The 25250-nt window shown below is 51.5% G+C and overlaps 1 protein-coding gene across 4 annotated transcripts; it reads right to left on the minus strand.

Moving 5' to 3' along the window:
- Nucleotides 1-389: 389 nt before the first annotated feature.
- GNG2 (G protein subunit gamma 2) lies at nt 390-25202 on the minus strand. Of its 4 annotated transcripts, none has more exons than XM_030484897.1 (4): nt 24923-25202; nt 5853-5919; nt 4165-4280; nt 390-3071 (listed from the first exon to the last, which is right to left on the minus strand). In XM_030484897.1, the coding sequence occupies exons 3-4, from the start codon at nt 4249-4251 to the stop codon at nt 2943-2945; spliced, it is 216 nt and encodes a 71-aa protein (XP_030340757.1). In that variant the 5' UTR covers nt 4252-4280; nt 5853-5919; nt 24923-25202; the 3' UTR covers nt 390-2942. The 4 variants fall into 4 exon arrangements, with proteins under 4 accessions (XP_030340757.1, XP_030340755.1, XP_030340758.1 ...); XM_030484895.1 differs by having other exon boundaries at nt 4165-4335; XM_030484898.1 differs by having other exon boundaries at nt 5846-5919.
- Between the last annotated feature and the right edge of the window lie 48 nt (nt 25203-25250).

Genomic DNA, 25250 nt, shown 5'->3' on the forward strand with positions numbered 1-25250 from the left:
GTGCTGGAGGTGGCACTGGGTAGAGCCTGTACTCACTGCCAGGGATGGAAGAAGAAGGAAAGCAGAGGGAGAAGGGATGGACAATGAAGCTAGAGCTTTAGGTGCATCTCAGTCTCTGAATGACTCTGATTTTGAGCAGTGTTGCACCCTGAATGAGCCTGATCCTCCCTGAGCTGGCTTATCCTGCAGGAATAGAAAGCTGTGGCTTGGCAGTGGCTGAAACCCTGAGAGGCTTCCCTTTCCCTCACCAATGGGCACAAAGCTCCTGCCAAACCCCACACCCTGTCGGGGGGACCCTCTAAACCCACTGGGAAGAGGATCCAGCCGCAACCAGAATGGAAACCCACCTCCCCAGAGGCCGGCGGGCACAGAGCATCATCTCCAAAGGCTTGAAACAAATCCAAAATTTTATTTCCAACGAGTACACAGACCACACGGGATGGGGATGCGCTACATCACAACGCCAACCTCCCCGCACTGGCTTTCGGTTACCACTACCCCCTCCCCAAAAGCCTGGCAGCGGCAGGTTGGCACCAGAGGGACGGACTTGGCCCCGCCACCAGCAACCTTGGCAGAAAATAAAAAGTCCTTTTCCAGTACTCCAGATATTTTTTCTTTAAAAGCCTGGGGCTAGAGTTGGATGTCATTTGAAACCATGCTGGAAATACAGCATCGGGATGGAGAGATGGCTGGTATTTCTGTTGCGAAGGGGGAAACGATCTTGGCAGGCGATCTCTACTTGGCTAACAAAGGCGTATCTGTGCAAATATAAATACTGGGGTGAAATACCTGGCAGCACACCAATGTCAACACCACTACCGACATGAAATAAAGACCAGCAATGTAAAACACCTTCAATGAGTAGTTTAGGCTAATTCAACACTCCCCCCTCCCCCCCGACACCCTTCATGCATCTTTATTTCTTCATTTATATATTAAGAATTTGAGTTGTAAAATACGTAAGTCGTTAAAAAAATTATTACAAACCACTTCGTGACAGCATTGGAGAAGGGTTGGGGTGTGAGCCCCGGGTCAGACCAGCTGCGCTTCACTCTCTGTGACAGTAAATCAGCATTAAAAACAAAAGACAAACCCGGGACGGGGTATTTACACATCTGCCTTGCAACACCAAGAGTGAAACCAGCTGCAGAACAAATTACTTCATCCATCCTTCATCCTAAAGCTGTAAGCTGTAGTAAAAAGATCAAAACGGGGAGGTTGGGGGGGGCTGAAAGCCACGGTGGGAGGACTGGGACCATCTAGGCTACTCATGTCCTATAAATGTTCCCAGATGCCAAAAGTTTGGAGCCTAGTGTAAGAAAAACTGGTCTTCTCTGTAGAAGACTAGAAAAAGAGTATGAAAAGGTAGAAAAACCAAAAATGCACTTGTTACGGGCTAGAAAGATTCACCGAAAGGTACATAAAGACTATTGCCCTCTTGGATCCACAGGGATTTTTAAGCTGATACCTGATTCAGAACTACAGTTTAGCCAGGTCACTGCAGACCCCCAAAACCCCTATGTGGCACCCACCTAATTTTGTATGCAAATCCCCAAGTTGTGATTCCCAAAGTTTCCTAGGAGTGTAGATGAGTGGGGAGAGCCGTGAGCTGTTTAGCAGCGGAAAGGAGAGGCAAGCCACGTCCGCAAAAGTATGAAACCCAAAGCGGAGCCAAAAAAGGTGGCGTGTGTCCCCAGAACGCTGGAGGCGAATGAACCGGACCTGGGAATAATTCTCCAGCCTGATATGGATTTCAGGCTGCGTGTAAACAAGGTATCAGGCACCTCCGTGAAGGGGTGGCCCCACGCTCCCCAGGCTGCTCCCCCATCCCTACCCATCGCAGTGGGGCAGCAGCGGAGTGTGTGGGAAGGAGAAGAAACATCCCACTGTGGGCCAACATCCCACCATGGGGCAGCATCCCGATCCCGCCCCAAGGAGAGGAGATGCTGCTGAGAAGCCAAAAGAGCAGGACACAACAAAGGAGGAGGGCAGAGGCACAGAGGTGTAGGAAAAGAGGAAAGACCCGGAAAGAAGTGGTCGACTTTGATTTTCGGATTTCTAGCTACCCCCAACGCCCAGGGGTACCCTAACGCAGGAGGTATTTCAGGCACGTCTAAGGCATTGCAGGAGTTGCCTTTGCTTTCAGAATCGCCTTGGTTTCCTCCCTACAGCTTTTTCCACCAGCACGTGGTGTCAAATGATAGAAAAGAAAAGTCTGGAGCGGATGAACAGAGATAAACTCTCATGCACTACCACTGAACGTCGTCACAGGAGTATGAAGCACTAACCACGACACATGATTCACTTTTACTTGCAGAGCTGAAGCTACCATATACAAAATGTTAGCAAGTGGGGTTCTCTGGAAACATGGAGTTGCCAGCACGCGGGGGGCAGGCAGGAGCTGCCGTGTCCTCGCTAACCCACCGCGGGGCCGCTCAACCCCTCCCTGTGCTATGCTACTGCCAGAAACTAAAATGCACAAGACCAAACATTGAGTAACATCATAGTTCATCTAACCTGTCGCTATATATCTGACAACTTAAATAAAAAATAATATTTTGGAAAGAAACCAACAATATCATTCCAAGAAGGCTATACACATCCTTAGCAGTTACTTTGCTCAGCACAGCTCTGGTGCTTTTAAATATGGAACAATCAAACAATTTCGTGAGCAGAAGAGTGACACAGATTTATTCTTTACATTTTTTTTTTTTTCTTTCTAGGCAACTCTACAGACTTCAGATCTTTTGCCTTGCAATGCAGATCATCTTATTCCCCCAAAGGTAGCCAGGTTCTTTAAACATGCACATCTCTGTAGCTTCCAGGCCGTGTATTTTACTTATTTTTGTTTAAATTCTGCGGACTAGCAGGTTGTCCCCATTCCTAAAAACTCTACATCAGTGTTCCGGGTGGCCTGAGTGCTGGTCAGGCTCCTTGAGGGTTTACAGGATAACACAGAAGAACTTCTTCTCTCTAAAGGGGTTTTCTGAGGCCGGGACAGGGGTCAATAGAGGGTCCTCCTTGGCGTGGGCTTCACAGTACGCCATCAGGTCTGCTGCTGCTTTTGACACCTGGAATAGAAGGAGCCCTGTATTAGGGACAGGCTGTGCTGGGGACATCCCACCTGAGAGATGGGATGTCCCATGAGGCTGGGCTTACAGCATCCCTGGGCAGGTAACACCATACTCTAGCCAAAGACCTACCAATGAGCCAACAGCACGTCCCTGGTGGAGCTGATTTTTCACATCTGGGCTCTAAGCTTGCTTGTCAACATGCACTCCCATGAGCATGTTCACACCCTTCACCCATTTGCATCCTTCACCTGACTTGAGTGTAGCACAGACCGACTTCAGCAGGCACCACATCCCTGACAGCTCTGCCCCCCATCCCTTGGCAGGGACATCCACAGCTGCTACAGCAACATTTGCTGCCCTCAGCCACCAACCTTACTGTTTATTCAGGACACAGCGGCAGCTCTGGAGCTGCCCTACCTCACTCCAGACCTGAGAGGTGAGGTTTTGCTTGCAAGCACCCAGAGGTGCCTGCAGCCAGCAGCCAGCCCCAGGGCACCACTCTCCTCAGGACTGTCATCCAAAACCACCTCAGTGGAGAAGATGAACCCTCTGGGATCTCAAGCTTGAAGCCAATAAGTTTTTGCATGCCCAGAAGCAGCAATTCCACGGGGGTGGAGCAGAAGTGGTCAAAGCAGAGGAAACACCTCCCGGAAAGGATTTGGCTTTCCATAGGAAACAGGCTTTCAGAGTTGCCCTGCTAACCTCAAGGCTGAGCACTGAGCACTGCTCAAAGGACACTTTTAATCAGCAAGTGCAACAAACAGCGTGGGTTTAACCTGTTCCCAAGAAGGTGAGATGCCTCATGGAGAGTCACTTGTTCCTCTGGCAGAGCTCCAGGCAATGCTTCCAGTGGCTTTCCACAGGCAAGCATCTCCTGCTGCCTTCAGCCACGGCCATAGGGATCACTTAAGATGAGCATCCTCCATAAACACCGCCCTCCACCGCATCCCAGCTCCCATAACGTGCTTTTGGCAGCTGCTCAGCAGCAGACACCACCTCGCAGCATAACTCTGAGCTGACAGCCAACTCCTGAGCTGGTGTCAAGTGATAGAAAAGCCTGGAGCAGATGAACAGAGACAAACTCTCATACCTTTATCCTGTCGATGTTTGCCTCCATCTTAAGCTGCTCCACCAGCTTGCGGGCTTGTGCTATGCTAGCAGTGTTGTTGCTAGCCATGGGCAGGCCAGGCACACTCTCCAGACAGGCTGTGGGTGCAAACACGAGTGAACTGCTGGGCTGGCCAGAGAGCTGCTCCCAGCGCTGAAAAACACCCCAAATCATAGAGTCATGGAATGGTTTGGGTTGGAAGGGACCTTAAAGCTCATCCAGTTCCAAGCCCCTGCCATGGGCAGGGACACCTTCCGCTAGACCAGGTTGTTCCAAGCCCCATCCAACCTGGCCTTGAACACTGCCAGGGATGGGGCAGCCACAGCTTCTCTGGGCAACCTGTGCCACTGCCTCACCACCCTCACAGGGAAGAACTTCTTCCTAATATCTAATCTAAATCTCCCCTCTGTCAGTTTAAAGCCATTCCCCCTTGTCCTATCCCTATGTGCCGTTGTCAGAAGTTCCTCTCCAGCTTTCTTCCCGGCGCCCTTAGGCACTGAAAGGCTGCTCTAAAGTCTCCCGGGGAGACCTTAGAGCCTTCTCTTCTCCAGACTGAACACTCCCAGCTCTCTCAGCCTGTGCTCCAGTCCTCTGTGTGTAGCTGTTAGAGCTGAGCTGTGTGAACGCGGGTGTGAAGATGAGAGATGCAGACCCAGGCATTTCAGCCAGGGTTTAATCCTGTGTTTATATAAGGACAGTGAGCCACCAGCTTTTGTGGGAAGGCGGGTAGTCACACGCCACCAGTGGTACCCTCCTGTGCCCTCCCCATCGTTCCCAGAGCAGGGAATACCCCATGAGCCATGCTTAGGTGACACTGCAACCGTCTAGAGCATATCAGGACCCCAGCTGAGCTGTATTCTGTCTTTTGCTGTTACGTGAAAGGCTGTGGTGGCAACAAGGCAGAAAGAATCAGAGAACGGGCTCCCCCTGGGCAGCCCTGGGCTGCCTGGAACTGCAGTACCAGGCTCATTACCCTGCCCCAAACCAGGCACATCATCCAGCCCCACACCAGTGCCCATGCCCAGCCTTCATCCTGTGACCCTTGGCCTCCCTTGTTTTGTCCCTGCTGTCAGCTTGCACATTGAGATGCTAAACAGGATGCTGAGTTTCCTGTTTCTCAAGATTTCTACACCGGGCAGGCTCATTAAGTCCACGCCATCTCGAGCACGGATGTTTTTCCGCTGCTTTATAACAGCCACAAGCTCCGGTGGCCAGAACCCAGCATTCAGCTCCTCCAGCAGCCGACGCTTTTGCAAGCAGCAAGTATTTTACAGCGTGGGCACAGCCACGCCGTGCTGGCCCCTGCCTGGCTGGGGCTGCCTGCGAGCTTGAAAACAGGGCTTTCGGGGGTGTCCTGCAATAGCAGGGAGCCTCCTGCCAGCCCCTCAGGCGATAGGACAAGGATGGCATAGCCCTAAAATGAGGGGCTTTTTAGGGAGGACACTGAAGAGCTGTGAGCGCGTTCAGCTCAAGCCCATCTCGGAGGATACAGAGGAGGACAGAGGCTAATCCTGGGATCTACAGAAAGAAACAACCTGGCACTGAGAAAGGTGCCCATCCTTGAAGGTGACTGGAGAGCAAGTCATGCCAGGGGAGCTGGGGTTTCAGATGAGGCTGCTCCCCAGCCACCCCCTACCCCATGGGGAGCATGAGGAGGAGTTACTTTTTACCAGAAGCAGATCTCTCCGGTGATGTGTGCCTCTAGGGGAAGATCTGCTCCTCTTGGCCGTTCACTACCTTTGAATAAAGAGAATATAAAAAGGAAAAAAGGAGCCAGGTTAGGTTGCTGTGGTGCCAGTCAACACGAGACCATTATTTCTGGCATCAGGAAACCCAGAGCCCTCGCAGATGCCAAGTCCCATACCCTGCCAGGAAGGCAGAAAGGCTGTGGGTTTCCTTCTGTATCCCCCCCACCTCCCTGGGCCCTCCAAGCACATCCCCCAGTGACATTATTTGTTCACATTCAGTGAGATTTTCAGCACAGGAAGAGGTTTCAAGCCAGTGGGCAACTATCCGAGGGCTGTTGGCAGCCAGGCTTGTAGCTGCTCTCCAGCAGCCCCACAGCACATCCCAGCACACTGTAGGATGCACAGCGAGAGGGGATGCAATTTAACTGTCTGGTGCACAGAGCATGTGGCAGGGCAGAAAGAGCATCTCCTGGGGAAGGCTGCCAAAATCCTCCCCCGCTGTGCCACAGCCCAGCTCCCACCATGCACCCCCAACAGCCCAAGCTCCTGCCCATGCCTGCTCTCGTTGGGCAAAGCTCTGTGCCATCACTTGAGGTTTAGCTCAAGCATGTGCACTGTTTCTGTGCTGGTTTTTCTCAGCTCTCCCCCATTTTTTTTTTGCTGAAGAGGTGTTGGAGCAGCAGGGTGCTTCTCTCCTGCTTTTGCTTTCAGTTCTCCCTGCAAAGCCACGAAGTGGATGGTGGTGGCAATGCCACCATATCTGTGGTGCAGGAGCTGGTGCTGGGCTGGTGGGAAAGCTGGTGGCCATAGAGGTGTTCATCAACTAACACGCCATTGCATGGTCTGAATGCTGTAGAGACTTTTCTAATGCAGCAAATGTTATTCTCAGTGATGTTGTGCCATTTCATACAGAGGACCATGGTCTGTCAGTGCTCCGGTGGCAGGGAGTCACTTAGGGACTGAATTTTAATGTCATGGAAAGGGGCATGGGAGTGGGAACAACTGCTGAGAGCTTCTGTACGGCTACTACAGCCCTGATCTTTTAAAAAGTATATGTATCCAACCCTGCTACCAGCCTTCTGCAAGGAAACTCTCCCATGCTCTTACTACGTCTAGCCCTAGAGGCAGTAAGGAGGAAAAGACAGGCCCAAAAATAAGGCCAGAGAAGACTGAGACCCTGCTGGGACAGGGGAGGGACATCTGTGCAAGCACCCCGCTGTGTGCAGGTCTGCTTGGATGATACTGAGGACCTGGCCAATGCTCAGCCAGCTCACAGGACCCTGGTGACACCAGCAGCTGGCCATGCTTGGCCCCTCTGCAGATACTTCATGTATGAACTTGAACCAGTTTGGGGCCAGTGATGGATTTGCAGTGTTTCCACACTGCGAGCAACTGGGCGGGCTTCCTTCAAAATGAATGCAGAAAAATAGCAGGTGGCACTTCGAAGTGAGCTCGTGAATATCTCCCACCAAAACCCAACCCCTGCAACAGCGCAGGCATCGCTTGGGCAGCGGCGAGGCTGTTCAAACAGCACAGCCACAAAAGCTGTTTTAATTCCATCATGAAGACATCCCACCATACCCCCAGGAGGGTGTGGAGCCACCAGGAGTAAACCCAAAGCCTTTTCATTTGGATTTGACTTACGCAAAGCCAAGCCAAGCTGCTAGAGCATCCTCCTCTCCTTCTACCCCTAGTGCCTCTTTATTACTAATTGTAGTCATCCAAACTACACCCTGGTAGGTGCCTCTGCAGCACCATGGTGACTAAGATGCTTGCAGGCAGCTGCCTGCTGCCCTCACCCAGGAGCAACACTGCCTACACCAAAGCAATATGTGTATTTATTTCTCTTCCCCAGGACCCAAGGGGGTGCTTGGACTGCTGCTGGACTCCATGCTGAACGAGAAAATATGTGTTTAAGTAGATAGTGGGTAGATGCCGAGAGCATTAGACTTCAGACAAATTAAAACCACCCTGGAAAATATATAAATCCTCAGACTAGAGGAAAAATGCTGAAATATTTGAGTGGCTGTTAGAAGGAAATTATTATTTCTCTGTTGGGGCAAGTCCAGAAAAGGACCACGAGGATGATAAGGGGTCTTGAACATCTCCCATACAAAGACAGGCTGAGAAAGTTGGGGCTGTTCAGCCTGGAGAAGAGAAGGGTGCGTGGAGACCTCATAGCAGCCTTCCAGTATCTGAAGGGGGCCTACAAGAATGCTGGAGGGGGACTCTCTTCGTCAGGGGCTGTAGAGATAGGACAAGGGGTAATGGGTTCAAACGTTAACAAGGGAAGTTCAGGTTAGGTGTAAGGAAGAAGTTCTTTACTGTGAGGATGGTGAGGCACTGGAACAGGTTGCCCAAAGAAGTGGTAAATGCCCCATCCCTGGCAGTTGGGATGGGCTGGGTTGGAAAGAGCCTTGGGCGACATGGTCTAGGGGGGTTGGAACTAGATAATCTTAAGGACCTTTCCAACCCAAACCATTCTATGATTCTTTCCAGTCAGCTTATTTCCTAGCAGTGTCATCATCCCTCCATGGGCAGGCACTGGGAGCGGAGCTTTCAGAGCTGAGGCTGGGGACCTGGTGGATGCAGTGAGCCCACCTGACCCCATTGGGGAATCTAGATATTCCCAGCACAGCGGGTGATATCAGCCATTGGACACAGCAGGTTTGTACAGGTTTAATGGCACTCACAAGGGAATATGCATGGCGCCTTATTTCATCCATTTAATGGCACATGTACCTGGATAATATGATTCCTGACCACAGGTTAATGAGTAAGGATGCTATTCTATTTTCATGCTAATGATGTTGAGCATGTACAGTACATGGATATTGTCTCTTTTGGGCTCTGCACTGTAATCACCACTCAGGATTTTGCCAAGTTGTTTTGATACTTGCCTGTTGTGCAGAGGCATCATGGGTTGTTTACTGTATGTGGCAAGAGATTTCATTCATTTAAAAGGATGCAAATGTGCTTTCAATGAATGTCTGGACTCAGAAATTTTGCTGCTGATTTTTGCTAGCTGGTACCTATGCCCTAAAAAGCACCTAATTTGTTGTTGACTGTTTAATGAAGAGCCACTGACATATCTGAATGACATTTCCTTCTTTCATCAGCGGCACCCAGCCAAAACAGAGACCAAAAATTGGGATTTAGCTGGGCAAAGGGTGAGGGACGTTCCTGACATCAGCGCACTTGATCCAGCATTTATGGCTGCGTCTGCTTTTGCTCTGCTCGGTCTTCAGAGTTTACCCAGGATATGGAGCAACAAAACCCAGCCCATGAGCTGCCCACCGTCACTGCTTCATCATGCACACAACGAGCTGCTGCACAACAGGATGAGACTGGGGTTTAATTTGCTCCACATTAAAAGCCACCATTGCTCCAGGCCAAAGGACAAACAGCCAAACAGCCCTCCTCCATCCATAATCACATCTACCTTGCTTTCTGGATGCATTTCTCTCTCCCAGCACATTTACGCACCCCTTTTAGATATTCTCCTGATCCAGGGGAGAACGTTGGTGCTGCTCCCATGCCCTTGGCCCTGAGCATATCGTCTCAGAGGCACTGGCCCCATCCCTCCTGCCAGCACACAGCCCAGCCACTAGAGACTCGTTTAAGTCAGCGGTAAATTAATTTGCCAAGTTTCCTGCTGCTCCCCATCCAGCTCCAGCCTGGTGAGCCGCCAGCGCTGCCTCCTGGCACAGCCTGGCACAAGCTGCCTCGCCATGGCACCACCTCGACCGAGGAGCAAGGCAAAATGCCATGTACAACCCGAAAAAGCCACTGCAAAAGGAGCATTTCCTGATGCCAGAGCAATCAAGCCCTCCTGCTAAGCTGCCTCCTTCCCAAACTGCGCTCCTGTGAGGCCCTGGCATCCCCCAGCTGCCAGCCCTGCTTGCAAGAGTAAATCAGCCTTCGTTTGCCAGCTCCTCATCGGCACAAGCTGCTGCCTCCTTTGCACAGAGCTGTGCGCACCTTGCACCAGCTCCATCGCCAGCCCCAAACCCACAGTTCTGAGCCCAACCTTCCCTCTAACTTTTCTCCCCCTTTTGCTTGGGTTTTGTCGCAAGTTGCATGTGGATGGAGACCAGAATTCTCCTCCGTGTTTAAAATAATGCATTTTAAGGTGATTATTGAAGGTAATTGGACTAAATATGCAGCTGTCACTACAGAAGGGGTATCCTGAAGCGCATTTTGCACTGGATCGGGTCTGTCACTGTTCAAAGGCAGTGCTGACCCTAGCTGGGACGCTGGCATCCTTGCAAAGTGTTTTCTTACATTCTTGAGGGTACAAACAGGCATTGAGTAAGATTTCACAGGTGTCACGAGACACCTCCTGCATCTTTAGGGGTCTGCAGCCTTTGTGCACCCAACTGCAGTCCTCTGTGTTTTTAAACCTGTGGATCACATCCTCTTCTGTTGCCCAATTTTCCAGATTTTTTTCACCTCCCAGTGGGTTTTTCTCTACTTTGCATAAAACCGTTCTCCCCACAGCTGCCAGCTGAACCAAAAGGAAAAGTGGTGGCCTGCAGGAATGAAACTGAAAGCGCTGACATCTGCCAGGGCAAACACCTCACCATTTCTCTGCCATTGAGACTGAAAGCAGCTCCCCAGAGCACCACACAGCATCACCCACCTCTGAGAACAGCTCCTTTTCAGAGTGAAAGCTGGAGCCTCCCTACTTCTTGGTTTCAGTTCTAAAGTCATAGTTTCCATCACTCGTGTACTGGTATTTTCCACACAGTTAGTGGCAAAGCAGGCGAACCCCATTGGGCAGCCAGGATTTTTGGGAGCACAGGGCTCAGGCTTGTTCCTACCAGGCAGTCATCACCTAGGGCTTTTTTTTTGGTCCAGAAAAGGTGCCATGCTGAGTATTGTAACAGACGGATTTGTTCCAGCTCCCATTTGTGCTGGGATTGCTCCTGGCCCCTACGCATCCCAGCAGCTGAGGCCAGCCCAGCTCATTGCATCCCAGGGGTACAGCCAGGCATAGGGCCAATGCGGTCCCTACTGAGGCAAGCAGGCTCTCCTGAAAACTGCCTTTTCCTCCCCAAAACCCAGGTGTGACACAGCACCCAGAACAGATAGCAGAGCGTATGGCTGCGCTGTCACCCCCCTGCAGCCAGCACTGGTGGTCACCGGCCGGCTGGAGCGTGGGAATCCCTCGCACAGGGCTGGCTGGCTTTTCAAGCCATCCTGTTGCTTTTGCTAAAAGCCATCGCTAAAAATATGTGGCTCGCCTGAAAAATAATTACTAAATATATACAGAAAAATACGAAAATATTACAGACAAAAAGAAAATAGCAGAGCCATGTTTCCAGGGGGCGGAAGCCGGTGTAGTCACGTTGATCTCGGCAGCAGTTGCAGACCTGGCTGGGAAAGGAGCCTTAATACGCCCAAACGACATGTATTTCATTATTTCCTTAACCAAAGAAAACATCATGGGCTAGATCTGTGCCCGTAGGCTCCCATCACACCGCTTCACTGGGGAAAAGGACCTTATCCTTGGCAGTGGTTTCAGCCACAGCTCCCAGCCCCCATCCACAAGGATTTTATTCCCCTTTTCAACATCCATTTTTTACACCTGATGTCCAATATAGTGCTTAAATCAACGATAAAGCAGCTCGCAGATCAGAGACATGCTGGCAAATAAATAAATAAATTAAACAGCATCCGGGTGGAAGACAAGCCTGTTTCCATGGAAGCGGCTTCGTTATCACACCAGCATTGGATCCCTCCCGCCAAACAGGGGCGAGGTGGGATGGGTGCCTGTTTCGGGCCCAATGCTGGTGTTTTGCCTGTGTCAGTGGGTTTCAGTGCCTGGCCTCTCACTGCTTCCGCAGCAGTTGGGAAGAGTGCAAGATCCGTTGCCCATCTTAGACTTGTGCAGCCCTATTTCACCCCAAAAGCAGCACTGGAGTCAGACCCCAGCCCGCTGCTGGCTCAGCCAGCCCTGGCTCCCCCAGCAAATCTTGTTATCAAAGCAATGCAAAGCAAATAGAGTGAGAGGGAGCTGCAGCAAAGATTTTTCTCTTCCCTAATTTTGCTGAGGCACTAAATAAAGAACTCACACTGGAGCTGGCTTTGCAGGGAGCCTGGCTTGGGGTGCCCCCTCCATCCACCTTGTGCTGCCAGAGCCAACCACTACTGCAGCCCAGATCTCATTAATATCTACAGTAGAATGCATGCTTTTCCACGAAGTCTGCAAGCACTAAAGGTTTAGCAACATCATAGAATCATAGAATTGTTTGGGTTTGAAGGGTCCCTCAAGATGACCCAGTTCCAACCCCCTGCCATGGGCAGGGACACCTTCCACTAGACCAGGTTGCTCCAAGCCCCGTCCAACCTGGCCTTGAACACTGCCAGGGATGGGGCACACACAGCTTCTCTGCGCAACCTGTGACAATGTCTCACCACCTTCACAGGGAAGAACTTCTTCCTAAGACCCACTCTAAATCTCCCCTCTGTCAGTTTAAAGCCATCCCCCTTGTCCTGTCTCTACAGGCCCTTATCAAAAGCCCCTCTCCAGATTTCTTGTCGGCCCCTTAAGGCGCTGGAAGCTGCTCTAAGGTCTCCCCAGAGCCACTTCTTCTCCAGGCTGAACAAGGCCAGCTCTCTCAGCCCGTCTCCATAGCAGAGGTGCTCCAGCCCTCTCATCATCTACATGGCCACCATCAGGTCCCTGTTCTTCATACGCTGGGGGTCCCATCCATTTGGAAAGCTGAGCATGTCCCAGTGCATCCCACCAGGACTGACTCTCCAGGAGAAACCGCCTTCCCAAGAAGCACACACAGCTCCGGAGAGGAGCAGGGAGCAGCTGCGATGGGGCCAAGTGGCTCTGGTCCCATGGGGACATTTTGGGTCTCACAGGGCTGTCTTTTAGCCTGGAGAAGTCACTGTGCCATGGGTGTCATGCGAAAGTGAGAATCTCAGCTTTGTATTTTCTCACGGGTGTCCTAACGGCTCAAAACAGAGGCAAACAGAAACCAACCTCAACTTCCTTTTTCTGTTTGGTTGGTTTTTGAGTTTTGTTTTGTGGGGGGAGCGGGGTGTTAAGAATTTTTTCGGGTGAAGGAGCAGACAGCACAGCCTGGGACATCTGTACCCGTCCCTCCTGCCACTATTCATAGGAAATGGTGAGTCTGCTCACCATTTGTCGACCTGCTCCAGGATCAGCACAAGGCTCTAGCACCATGGGAATGCCACCAGGGTTGCCAATCCCTGTGCTGAAGGTCAGGGATTTAGCATCAGCATTGTTTCCCCAGGTGACAAAGGTGGGTATTTCCAGCAAGTCAAAAAGCCATGTGACCCCTGGCCCTGCCCCAGGGCCTTTGGGGATGTTCTTCTGAAAAGGAAAAGCCATCCCACCATCATCTGGGGGAAAACCCTGGGGAGAAAGTGTTTGGTCTTCATGCACAAGGGACAAACCCAGCAGTGTGTGCACATCAGGCACTGGGAGGATGGACGCCCTTGGAGCTTGGTCAAATACCGTGGAATAAGGATGCCCAAATATGTGGTCCAGCAGTCCAAGAAAGCAAAGCTGCTTATACTACGGCACAGAAAGAAAAAGGCCTCAGCTGTCATATTTCAGTGTGATACACCAGAAGGAACAGATAAGGGCATGCATCCTGTCATACCATCCCCAGCACTGCCTTTCGGGTTCTCCTGCAGCAGAGGGTTTAAGCAAAGGTTCCACTTCTGTGGCCCTCACCAGGGCTGAGCAACACCACTGCTGCACTTCACCAAAAATGAAAGTGATTTCAGGGTTGCGTTTTTTCATTGATTGCTCCCCGTATGGGGGTCAGCCCAGGCTGGAGGTCAATGGCACTATGTGTAGCCCTGGCCAATGCACCTTTTAACATCGGTTAAAATACTGTGCAGATATCCTCGAAAATAATTGAGATTATTATTTTGCATTTCTACTGCATCAATAGCCAGTAAAAGCCAAGTTCCTCTCCCATAATGCGCTGTACCTATGCTACATAATGCAGCAAACCCTTTCTTTAGGATTATTCTCAGCCTGGCATGACTGTTCCCAGGCTGGAGTGATGCCGATATAACCATGTCAGGGGCAGCTGGTGGTAACCAGCACTACCAACAGCCATGCACCCATGAGGCAACAGCTATACAGTAAAAGTATGAATGAATTGACCAAATAAAAAATTCCTGTTGAAACCTCAATCGTCTCTTGACTACCAAAATCCTCCCTCCGAAACCTGTTTCCAACCGATGAAGTGGCAGCAGGGTGGGTATCCCTTACTTCAGAGCAGAAGTTTCTGCTGCAAAGGAGACTCTAGGTCTAGGAAACACACACCACCTCACAGCTGGACAAGAAAGGAGCAGAAACTCACCAAAAAAAGCTATTTTTTTTTTCCCCATGGGGAGACTTCTGAAAAAACAAAATCATCCTTTAATTAGAAGCATCATCACACTTATGACTTCTCAATTGGTTCATTTCTTGATTTCTTCCCCAAAACAACTCAAATTGACCCTGAAATAAACTCTTTGTACATACCTTGCTCACAAATCCCAGTTCTGTGCTGCTTGTCCCAGGAAAAAACAGAGATGGTTAAAGCTGCCAATGAAGCAATGAGCTCCTGTACCAGGAAAAGGAGTTCAACATCTGTTCACACAGCTCTGAACTCCTGACCCTTAATTAAGAGAAGCAGCCAAGAGCTATTATTTCATGTTAATTAACTGATCCATTCTTGGGCTTCAGTTTTTAACATCCTGCTCTTAAGTATTTGCCATGGTCAAGATAAAGACCTTTAGGGAAAGGTGTGAAATGAGGTTTGAAAGCAAAGGGAAGAAGAAGGGAGTCGTCAAGGCAGAGGCATTTCACACAGCATCCCCTTTGGAAAAGGATTTGGGTATTTGGCTGTGTCAGCAACCATTCCCAAAGGGACAAACCCACCCTGAATGTCACACAAAGTCACCCTGAATTCAAGGCCACAGTGACTTACCAATTGCCTGCCTGCCAGCACGGGGGCACAGCCACCCCAAAGGAATTGGGGAAAGCCCTGATTTGGCTAAACCGTCACATTTTTAGAGGGCAACCTCCCTGTGACACCAGGAAATGGGAAGGAGCACGTGGATTTTGTAGTAGCTGCTGCCATGGCACCAGGCTGCTGGGCTCATCCTTCCACAAGGCGTTTTTCAGCCCAGCTAAAATAAGCCCAACCGGCTCCTTTTGCCTACAATGCAAGTGCCTTGCCTTTCCGCCCAAGTAACTTCTGCAGTACGTGAAGCTCTCAGCTGCAGAAATCATTGCAATGAGAAATCATTCTCTGATGATTTCACCCGGATCAAACCTTTATTAGAATTTTATTTTAAGTAACACACAAAGCCTAATAACCCTTTCCAGCCGCTGGGAATCACCTACCAAGTTGCATCAGCAAAGAAACAACCCCGTAAGCACCCCATTAGTTTTAAGCCCCCCCAGGAATTACCTTAGACTGCTTTAATTAGGTATCCACCATACAAAAGAATTAATTAATTAGTGATAAGCACCTGAACCACATTACTCATAAGGCTCTATTTCAAGCTTCAAATACAGCAAACAGGTCACAGCCTATCTGCTGTAGTAGAGCAAAGCCCTAGTGCTGCTGCCTGGTATTTCACTTCCCATCCCTGCCATCAAAGCAACAGGGCTGGGAGCTTTTTTCCCCTTCCTTATTTCTTTTTCATTTTTTTCACAGCATCCAGACCTGGTGCCTTTAGAGCCACTACTCCAATAGTGGATGCACTGCATGGAGGTGGGAGAGCTTTGTACTTACTTTCTGAGATTTGGTGTGCTTTAGGCACAGGTTATGGGGTAAAATCTTGTCTCTTGCAGCTACAGTTACTCTGCAAAGGCTTCACTACAAAGCCGTTGCATTACAACAGCACTAAGATACCTGTTAAATGAGTAAAGCATTTGCTGATGGCCAGATCCGAAGTTGCAGGTGGAGGATCACCACTAAACATGGGTGATCTTAGCAGGTTTCTGGGTGAAAGAAGAGGGAGAAGGGAGAAGAAAAGAAAAATACCACTTGCTATTCTGTATTTTCACAATCAATAACTTTGAAAAGTAATTCATTGTGGCTTGCACTGGCTTCGGCATCCTCCAAGCTGACAGTCCACGGCAGGGATGTGGGCAGGGATGCAGAGCCCTGGCGGTGCTGCAAACCAGGTTAGCTGGGGCTGGCTGGGGAGAAGTAGGTTGCTCCTCCATCCTCGGTCGGTGAGCTGACCCATATTATCTCAATTAAATTTAACTTCTATGGCCTGCTGCTGCCTTTTTTTTTTTCCTGTAACCTAATGCATTTCAGTCTAAAGTAGGACCCGATAACGGAGGCAGTGAGTACACCTGGGTCCTTCCTGATGCAATGAGGAGAGGAGGGCATGGCCATCACGACAGAATTGGGACAGGGATGTGGAGGGGGATCAAGAGGCAGCTTCTCTTGCTCAAGACCTGACCGACCTGCATTTCTCCTGACCACAGTGCTCCTGCAAAATAGCCTTTCCCATGCTTTCCCAAGCCTTTCTCCCAGCTTGATAAGCCTGTCTGCATCCTCACCCCCTCTCCAGTGTGCTCATCGCTAACTAACCTCCACATACAACATCTTGGTTTTCCCATGGAGTCCAAAACCCCTGAACCAGCCCATTTTCCCCTTAAAAAAGGGAGGTAAAGCCTCCCTGCCATGCTTCCTGCTGAGTCAACGGCCCTGCTTTTACCACCACACATTATTCTGGCTATATCTTGAAATGACACATGCTCAGCAAACATTGGTATTACGCAGGCGGGAGGAGAAAGCCACCCCAGAGCTGCTAGCCTGGGTGGTGGTTTTACACTTGTAATATCAAGCATTGCTAAAATAATAAAGGCAAAAAATTTAAAGCCAAAGAAACCGTGCAAGCCCCGCATTAAGCAGCACGAGACAGTGTTGCCCGTGCTGGCTTGCCCTCCCCTCCCATGCATCGGTACCTCCTGTGCTGGAGATCAGTCCATCCTGGCCGTGCCACGGGCACCACGTGCTTCATTTATCCCCCCGTGCCTGCTCCCAGAGCTTTAATCCTTCTGCCAAATGAGCTGGAGCCACTGTGCTTGGGCCCTGGTGCTCTGCGAGCTGCTTTCCCAAGGGCAAGCGCCTTTCCCTGCCTACCTGGCTGCTGGGAAACCTCAGCGCGGGGCTGTGTGCCTGATTCCTGTATTTTTCCCAGCATGGGCTATGAAAATCAATGAAGGCAGCTGCTCTTTGGGGGGCTGGTTCTGGGTAGGATGGAGGAGCAGTATTGATTCAAAGCCAGCCTAACTTTTACACGCATTAATGGAAAAAATTACACAGGGCTTAGATTTAGGCTTTAAAAAAATAATAATTTAAGAATCAGTGCCTCCCTTATTTGCTGCTTACACCTCTCCATGAGCCTGGGTTGCTGCATTAAAATCATCTTCTTATTCCCTGCTCGCACAGTGTGGAGGGAGGAGGCAGGGTCCCCCCCCACCAGCATTGGCTGGGGAGCGAGGGAAGCACCGAACACGAATACAAACCCCCCAAGTGGGGCTGGGAGGCTGAGCAGCAATTATATTAAATCAGCTGATAAATAATGCAACGTATTTTGATGGTACCAGCCCTGCAAGCGCCGCACAAACACCATCATGTCTCCACGATATGAAAAATACAGGAGATGAAGTGCAATCAGGTTGGCGCGACTTGAATAATTGAGACCAAAGCCCTTCTGAAATGCTGTCCCTGGGGCACGCTGGAGCTCTTGCCCCATGGCAGAGTCACAAACCATTGCCCCTTCATAAGGTCCTACATGGAGTGATGGACTCCACCAGACCTGGTCAGCATACAACACTTTCCCATCCAAGGTGAGAGAGCTCTACTTGGACACTTTCCAGCATGAGCAGAGCTGCTCCAGCAGCAGACAGAGTCCTGAAGGCTAATTAGAAGAGGTCCACAGAGGTTTACAGGTTGTAGCTGGCTGATGACCTCTGCTAAGGACCCCAAACCACTGCAGACCCAGCAAGCAGGTAGGAAGTCCCCAAGAAGACATGTAGAGATGTGGAGAAGACCAAGCCACATGGAGAAGACCTGGCCATATTTCTGCATGACACTCTGGGGACAGCTTCTGCCAAAATGGGTCAAATTGAAGCGGTAATACAAGCAAAAGAGCTCATAGAACCAATGCAACCATAATGCAATTAGATAAAACTAAATGACAAGCTGATGGAACATCCTCCAGAGCAGGTAAGGGAGCCAAAAGCCAACCATGAGGACAAACCCCAACCTCCTTATGTGCAAGCAGCCATGGGTGAGGAAGTCTCCACCATGCAAACACAATGGTCAGATGCTTTCTGCACACATGCTGGGACCCTGTAAAGCAGGACACGTCCCACAAAGAATCTGCTGTTCTGCATCAGCTCAGGGCTCACAAGAACATGCTCTAAGGTCTCCCCAGAGCCTTCTCTTCTCCAGGCTGAACAAGCCCAACTTTCTCAGCCTGTCGCCATAGAAGAGGTACCTCAGCCCTTTGAGCATTTTTGTGGCCTCCTCTGGACTTGCTCTGGGCACTGAGAAATTCTCCTGTTGCTTTGATCCTCAGGAAACTCAGACCAAGGTCTTGGTGTCCTTCCATCTGAGATGACCCTTTCAAGAGGCAAAAGGCAGCGAGGATCTGGCAGGAGGGTTTGGGAGCAGTGATACAGCGAGGAGGCAACACCCCTGGGCTCCGTAAGTGTAAACACATCTCCAGGGACATTTCACCTTCCCCCAAAGCCATAAACCTCAGCCCATACATAAGGAGCCACTAACACCATATTAACCTGAGAAGATGTCTGCAGAAACTGGGGGACACACTAATCCCTATCAGAATGGTGCTGGCAGATATGAAAGCAAAAGAAACAGCAGGGGATGAGTCCTCAACTCATCCCCCATACTTCTGCCCCACGGTGTCCCCTGCATGCATGACCCGGGGCTCTCCACAGGGCACAGCCCCAACCCCATGAGCAGATGATGGATACTTATTACTCTTCCACATCTTGTTCCTCCCAAGGTCTTCCTGAGGAGGAACACATTGAAATGGAGAATAAACTCTTGCAAGGTGATTTCTGCCTTGAAACGCCAACAAACCACGTTTCCTTCCTCCTGCTGACAGCAGTGGGGAGAGCAAGCTGGAACCCCAACTTGGGTGGCAATCCCACTCTTCTCAGGCCTCCCTTGGTTATGACCCATTGGTGATAACAACCCACCACAGAGGGTTTGAGGCAATCCAGCCCAGCACATGGCGTGGCCAAGGCAGCCATGACACGGATCTTCAGTTTGGGTTCAGCCCTCTAGAAAACCCAAACCCACCAGACACTGTCAAGGAAGGAGAGGGACAAATCAATGAAGCCCAAAGCTCATCTTGTGGGTGCTCCTCACCCCAGCCCCTCCCCAAACCTGACAAAGCCCTAATGATGACTCCTGATACCTGCAGAGACATCCTGGCACTGTCCCAGCATTCCCTGGTGACAGCAGCATTGTGAAGACACGTTTCTGGCACCCCTATCATGTTAGAGATCTGTTCCCTGACTCTCAACACTTTCTTTATCCTGCTTCTCTCCCTTTGCGCACCTACTCTGATGAAAAACCAAAGACACCGGGACCAAAAAGGAATGAAATCAGCACCAAGCATCTCACATCTACCAGCAGCTGGCAGTTTCTAGCCCAAAATGCCCAAAAAGTACAACTCCTCCAAACCCGCTTAGAACAATGCACTCCGTCTGCAGGAATTCACAGCTATGGGAAGGATTTTAAGGCGATCAAAGTCTGAAGCATCCCTTCAGCATCCCCCTTAAGGGACTCACGCCTCGGGCTTGTGGCTCTCGGACACCTGGCAGTGCTTCCCATGCCATCATGTCTTAGAGGGATGCTGCAACAGGTTAAACGCTCCTGCACTTCATCCAGCTTCAGGTCCCGGTCTGTCCTCTGGGACACAGCCCAGACGGGAGCAGGCAAGAGAGAAAACATGCTTCTCCACATCCCTGTGGATGCTGACGGGTGCACAGGGACACCCGGCCTTGTCCTCAGGTCCCTAGGCTGCAGCAGCAATAAGTGCTCCGGTTCCATCACAACTGCTGCTTTTCCCTGGCTGCAAAGACTTAATGCCACATTTGTTTATTGGCCAATAAGCCAAGAAAAGTTTTTATTGAAAGAGAATCAGCAAGTCCGGGTGTCAGTGTTAGCACAAATCCCCCTCTTGCACAAGCCCAGGGCTGGAGCAATGCTGGCGTTCGCCACAACTTGGCATAAAACCCAAACCACTGTTGAACTCCTCGCCAGTCTTCACACTATGGTGGTTTCAGAGCCTCAGGGAGGTGCAGAGCCTGCATAGCCCTCTTGGCCACTGTGCCAGGGATGCTGCAGGGTGCATCCAGCTGCAGGGACTGATCCAGCTGTGCTGTCATCAGAGGACTGGAGGTTTCCTAACACAGCAGGGCTGACACAGAGAGGCACTACAGCACTGCAATGACCCTATAACAATTAGCACACAAAGCCGCCCAAACAGTGTCACTGTTTTCCCCGAGGTGCCAGCCAGGGAAGTGCTGGGGCTGCTGAGCTGCTCCCATGCAGGCAGACAGAGGAAAGGGGTTACTCGGCACCGACTTACTCTGGGCATCTCACATAATCAGTGCTGTGTCTCTGCATAGAGGCACCAGTGGTGGCATGGGGCACCGATGTGTCTGCGGTCCCCTGCTGCAGCTGGTGGCTCTGGGCACAGGCAGCTCAGACCACAGCAGGCAGCAGCCAGGCTTCAGGGCTGGGGTTTAGCTGTCCCAGTCTGGAGGATGCTGTAGGCAGCAGGAGGAGGGATGCCAAGCAGCATGGCGTGGGGTAAAACCAGCAACACAGAGGAGCTTGCAGCGGGAAAATCCCATGCTGTGCCAGGGATTTTTGTCCTTTGGTGGGATCTCACATGATCCAGGAAGGAGCACTGATGCTTGAATCTCTGATGAGCTCCAAGGCTCCGGCGAGGCTGCTCTTTCCCACCCAAGTTGCTCCCTCTTACAAACCCAGACGCTCAGCCAGGCCCTACCCGGCTGGGAAAGGCACTCGTTGAGAGCATCACGGGAGGGACAGGGCCAACTTAGTCAACTTTCCTTCCTAAAGCCCTTGGGAGAGCAAGCAAGAGCAGGACAATAAACCTGTAAACCAAGACACCAACTCAGCTAAAGGATCTTATTCACCACAGCAGCACCTCTGCCCCACGCCAGCTCCTGGGGTGCTCTGCTATACCAGGTACAGCACTTTGGGGTTCACAGCAGCACCCCTGAGAATAACCAACCTGCAGCTCAGCTGGCTTTTGGATGCTAGGCAAAAGCATCACCCACGACTGGAGACCTCCCTGTGCTGCTGATACCCACTGACCACAATCCAGCAATGCCTGGACCTTTCCTTGGATAAACTAATTAGCCCAAATTACAATGATGACAACAGACAAAAGAAGAAGAGCACTGCTGCATGAAGAGCAAAGGAAGGACCAGCTAAGGTGAAAACCAATTGGGTTTGGTAGGATAAGCAGGTCCTAGTACAGTTGCTGCCCAGGAATTGTCGAGGGTTTCTCAACTGTATATGAATAGCGAGGTGGTGATTTTTTAAGGTTTGGTACTATGCCATTTCAGGGATTATTACTTTTTTTCCACTGAGCCTGTGAAAATTTGTTTGGTGTTTGAAGTCCATCATACCTGCAGGAAATGCAGGAGATGCATAATTTTAGACTTTGGCCTCAGCATGGTTGCATCCTCGCCCAGCCCGGGGACTGGCTGCATCCAGCTCCAGCTGCCTCCTGGCCCACAAAGCACTGGTGATTTGCTTGCACCACTCTGATCGAAGACATCATTAATTAACCACTGACCTGATCCAAAGCCCAGGCTCTACAGACACCATCCCAGCGACTTTGGATGGGTTTTTCAGCAAGTCCTACTTCTTCACAATGCCAAATCTGTGCCTTCCCAGCAGCTGGAGCCCATCCCGTCCTTCTCCCCAGCTCAGACCTGCCTCTAAACGTGGCTCATGCCCAACAGCCCGTGCCAAGTGTGTGCAGAAAGCTGGGAGAGAGCCTGCGTTCCCCCGCAGCCATCACATGCTCCCCCACAAGCAGAAGCAGGAGCCCCCCCTTCAATTCTCCCCATGAGTTTGGGGGAACAAATCTGCTCCTGCGCTTTAAAGGGACCAATTTTGGAGGTGTTTGCACCATGTATGTGACATACGGAAGAAAAAAAAATGCATGAGGAAGGGCTGAAGTCCCAATGGAAGTGAGCAGGCCATAAAACTGTCAAGGGCAAGCACAAAAATCCCCTTGCCAATGAACCACTCTGTACCCCATGCCCTGCCCTGCAGCATGGGGTACCATCTCCCTCTGCCTTTCACCCCATCCATCCTCCCAGGAGCCACTGCAACCCCATAAAGCAGCTGAGCAAGAAAGCAGAGAGGAAGAAACAGCGAGAAAAGAGGCTGAAAAGCAAGAAAAATTGAAAACCCACCCTAATCCCTTTGCTCATTCCTCCTGCTTCCGCGCTGGCTGTGAACGCGCACAGCTATATCCTGCTCCTGCATCCCACTCTGGGCGCAGGAATGACACACTTGGAGAAGTCACACTGAGAACTGACACAACTTGTGCCAACAACAGTGCTTTTTCTGGGGCAAATGCCTTATTCTCAACCCAAAATGGGGCAGCAGGTCAGCAGTAGGGAGCAGGCAGTGCAGCTCCGTGGTCCTTAGCGGCAGCACACGCATCTCAAGCTTGCTGGCCTCGAGCACCCCGTCATTGAAACGCGGGATGGGGAGGCATGGCTGCCCTGCGGAAGCACTTTTTGGGGGTACACAGGGCTCCAGTGCTGGCTCACCAGCCCTAATTACTATGGTAACAGCCTGCGCCGGCGCCTGGCTGTCCTCCTCTGGTGACTCACTGGGTTTCAAAAGGAGAAGTGAAGCCTCGGCCACCACTGGTTGGAACCAAAGCACTGGAAGCCCAGCGGGCACGTCTGCACCTGCGGGGCCACCAGGTGGGAAGGCATGGTCCACCCTTGCAAAGTTTGCCTCTTTATCGCGTTTTCCACTCACAGCCATCCTAGCAAAGGGTGGCAAAGCAGCAGGCTGCCTTGAGGATAAAAATAATGCTAATAATTGAGCTTCGTCACCGGCTCGCAGCCATCTACCCACAGGAATCCCATCAGGAGACCCTGTGATTGCCTCCTCCTGGTCTCGATAACCCCATGCTGTAAGGCAAACTGGTGCCAGGCCCCGATGCACATCAGTTATCGTCTCCCCCGGGGGTCACCACTGGCTCATGACTGCAAAGAGCACAGAGAAAATGCAATGAGCATCCTTAATGCCGATATGTACACCACCGGGAACAAAGCTGGCAGCTCCCAGGGAATCTGGGAGAAAGGATGGGCATGTGCAAGCACTGTGCTAGCTGTGTGTCCCCCACAAGCTCGGGATACCCCATTTCAGATGTGAGGCTGACTCCAGCTGACATGCAGGTGATGCTGAGACTACCCAACTTGTGTCACAGGTGAGCAGCCAGCAGCACGCTGTGCCAGCAGCAGCAAGCAGCAGCACCTGCTTCCTCTTGGAAGTAAATGCTAGGCTGAAAAAGCCAAAAAAAAAGCCCCAAAACTGGTGCCAAGGGAGCAGCATGGTTGATGCCCAGCCTCGCAGGGCCAGCATGAGAGCTGGGACAGGATGGCGCTGAGCCATGTGGCCTGGGCCCCGAAGCATGGGGTGAGAAGAACCCCATCGTAACCTCCAGAGCGCCTCAAAACATCCTCCTGGAGAAAGGCTTCGCCCCGGGGCTTTCCTGGCAATAATTAATTGAGTCATATTTCAATCCAGCCAGGGGCCATATGGTAGAAAAGAGGATTAAAATCGCATGCTCCAGCTGCATTCAGGGAAATCCAGTTACAAGGAAAAATCCTCCGTGCCTGGCCCCAGCCTGATGCCAGGGTACATGCTGCTGCCACGCGCACAGCCCCGGCCCCTTTCCCTCTCGTGGCTGGGGAGCACAGGCTCACTGGTGGGGCAATCATTATTCGGTAATTTGTGGGGCCAGAGGGAAACAGGGAAATAAATAACAAACCAGACCTGCAACGATCCCTTGCCCTGCAGGCAGCAGGTACAGCAGTGGCAGATAATATGTGCTGAGAGTCCACCCTTTAGGGTAGCATGCTTTAAGATCATTAGTAACTCATTAGTTAGTAATCAGGAATCGCTGTGCTTCAAGATTTTCCTTAAAAATATATTCATTTTCCACCGAGGAGGCAAGAAGGCAAAAGTTTTATGCTGGATTCCCCTCCCACTGGGGCAAGTGAGCCCTGGACCAGGTTTACCGGAGCACACTTCCCACTTGACCGCTGATTTTCCCAGGGTTACTTTACTCGAAACGGGCACCCCATGAACCATCACTGAGAAGAATAAGGATTTGGATTGAAATGATGGGGAGAGGGCCGCCGCTGTGGAGATGGCGGGGTGGGGCACAGGGTGACCATCACTCCCAAATCCCCCCCAAGCCAGGCTGGGGCAGATCCATGCCAGCTGAGGTTGCTGCAGGGATTTGGGGCTGGGAAAGTCTCACCCTTCTTTCCCAGGAAGAAAAGAAAAAAAAATAGAAAGAAAGAACACTATGTCTCATTCATTAGCGGAAAAAGCCTTTCCTGTGATGCAAATCAGTCGATTAACTGAGGATCAAACCCTCTGAATCCAAACCTTTGTTGGAGAGAGTGGCCCCTCTCCCCTTTCCATCAGTCCCTGGCGGGATGGAGACCCTCGCCCCCCCCGCCGCAGGTGCCATCGCCACCCGAGCCTGCGGGGTCCCCGTGGGGTGATGCGGAAATCGGCGCCCTGAGGGATTTGGGGGGATTTTCTGCTGATTTTGGAGCGGTTCGGGGCCCCACGGAGGGCACCGGCAGCGGGCGGCCGGGGCTGGGGACCGGCTTGCCCAGCCCCAGTGTGCCCCAGTGCTGCCAGTCCCAGTCCTCCCAGTGCCCCCCGCCCCGGCTCCCCGCGTCTGCCCGGCGGTACCTGGAGGCGGCGGTGCTGCCCCGCGGGGCGGGCGGCGACGGGACGGAGGGATGGATGGATGGAGAGCTGAAGGGAGGGAGGGATGGAGGGCCGGAGGCAGGAGGAGGGTGGTCAGCAGCAGCCCCGAGCAGCGAGTCCCCACCCAGCTTTGTCTGCGCTCATCCCTCTGCCTACAGGAAGCGGCTCGGCCCCGACTTCCTCCTCCTCCTTCTTCTCCTCCTCCTTCTTCTCCTGGTCCTGCTACTCTGGCTGCTGCTCTCCTCTCCGATGCCCCGGGTTTTGCAGATCGCTTTTCTCCAGACACCGCTGCCTCCGGCCCCTGCCCCTC

The sequence above is a fragment of the Strigops habroptila genome, chromosome 4, assembly GCF_004027225.2.
Source record: "Strigops habroptila isolate Jane chromosome 4, bStrHab1.2.pri, whole genome shotgun sequence".
NCBI classification, from domain to species: Eukaryota; Metazoa; Chordata; class Aves; order Psittaciformes; family Psittacidae; genus Strigops; species Strigops habroptila.

Bases quoted from the DNA above. Each gene is read 5' to 3' on its own strand.
- GNG2 (XM_030484897.1), bottom strand. From the start codon at position 4,251: ATGGCTAGCAACAACACTGCTAGCATAGCACAAGCCCGCAAGCTGGTG. The intron at 3,072-4,164 runs GTATGAGAGTTT...CTTCTATTCCAG, and splicing joins CAAACATCGACAGGATAAAG to GTGTCAAAAGCAGCAGCAGA.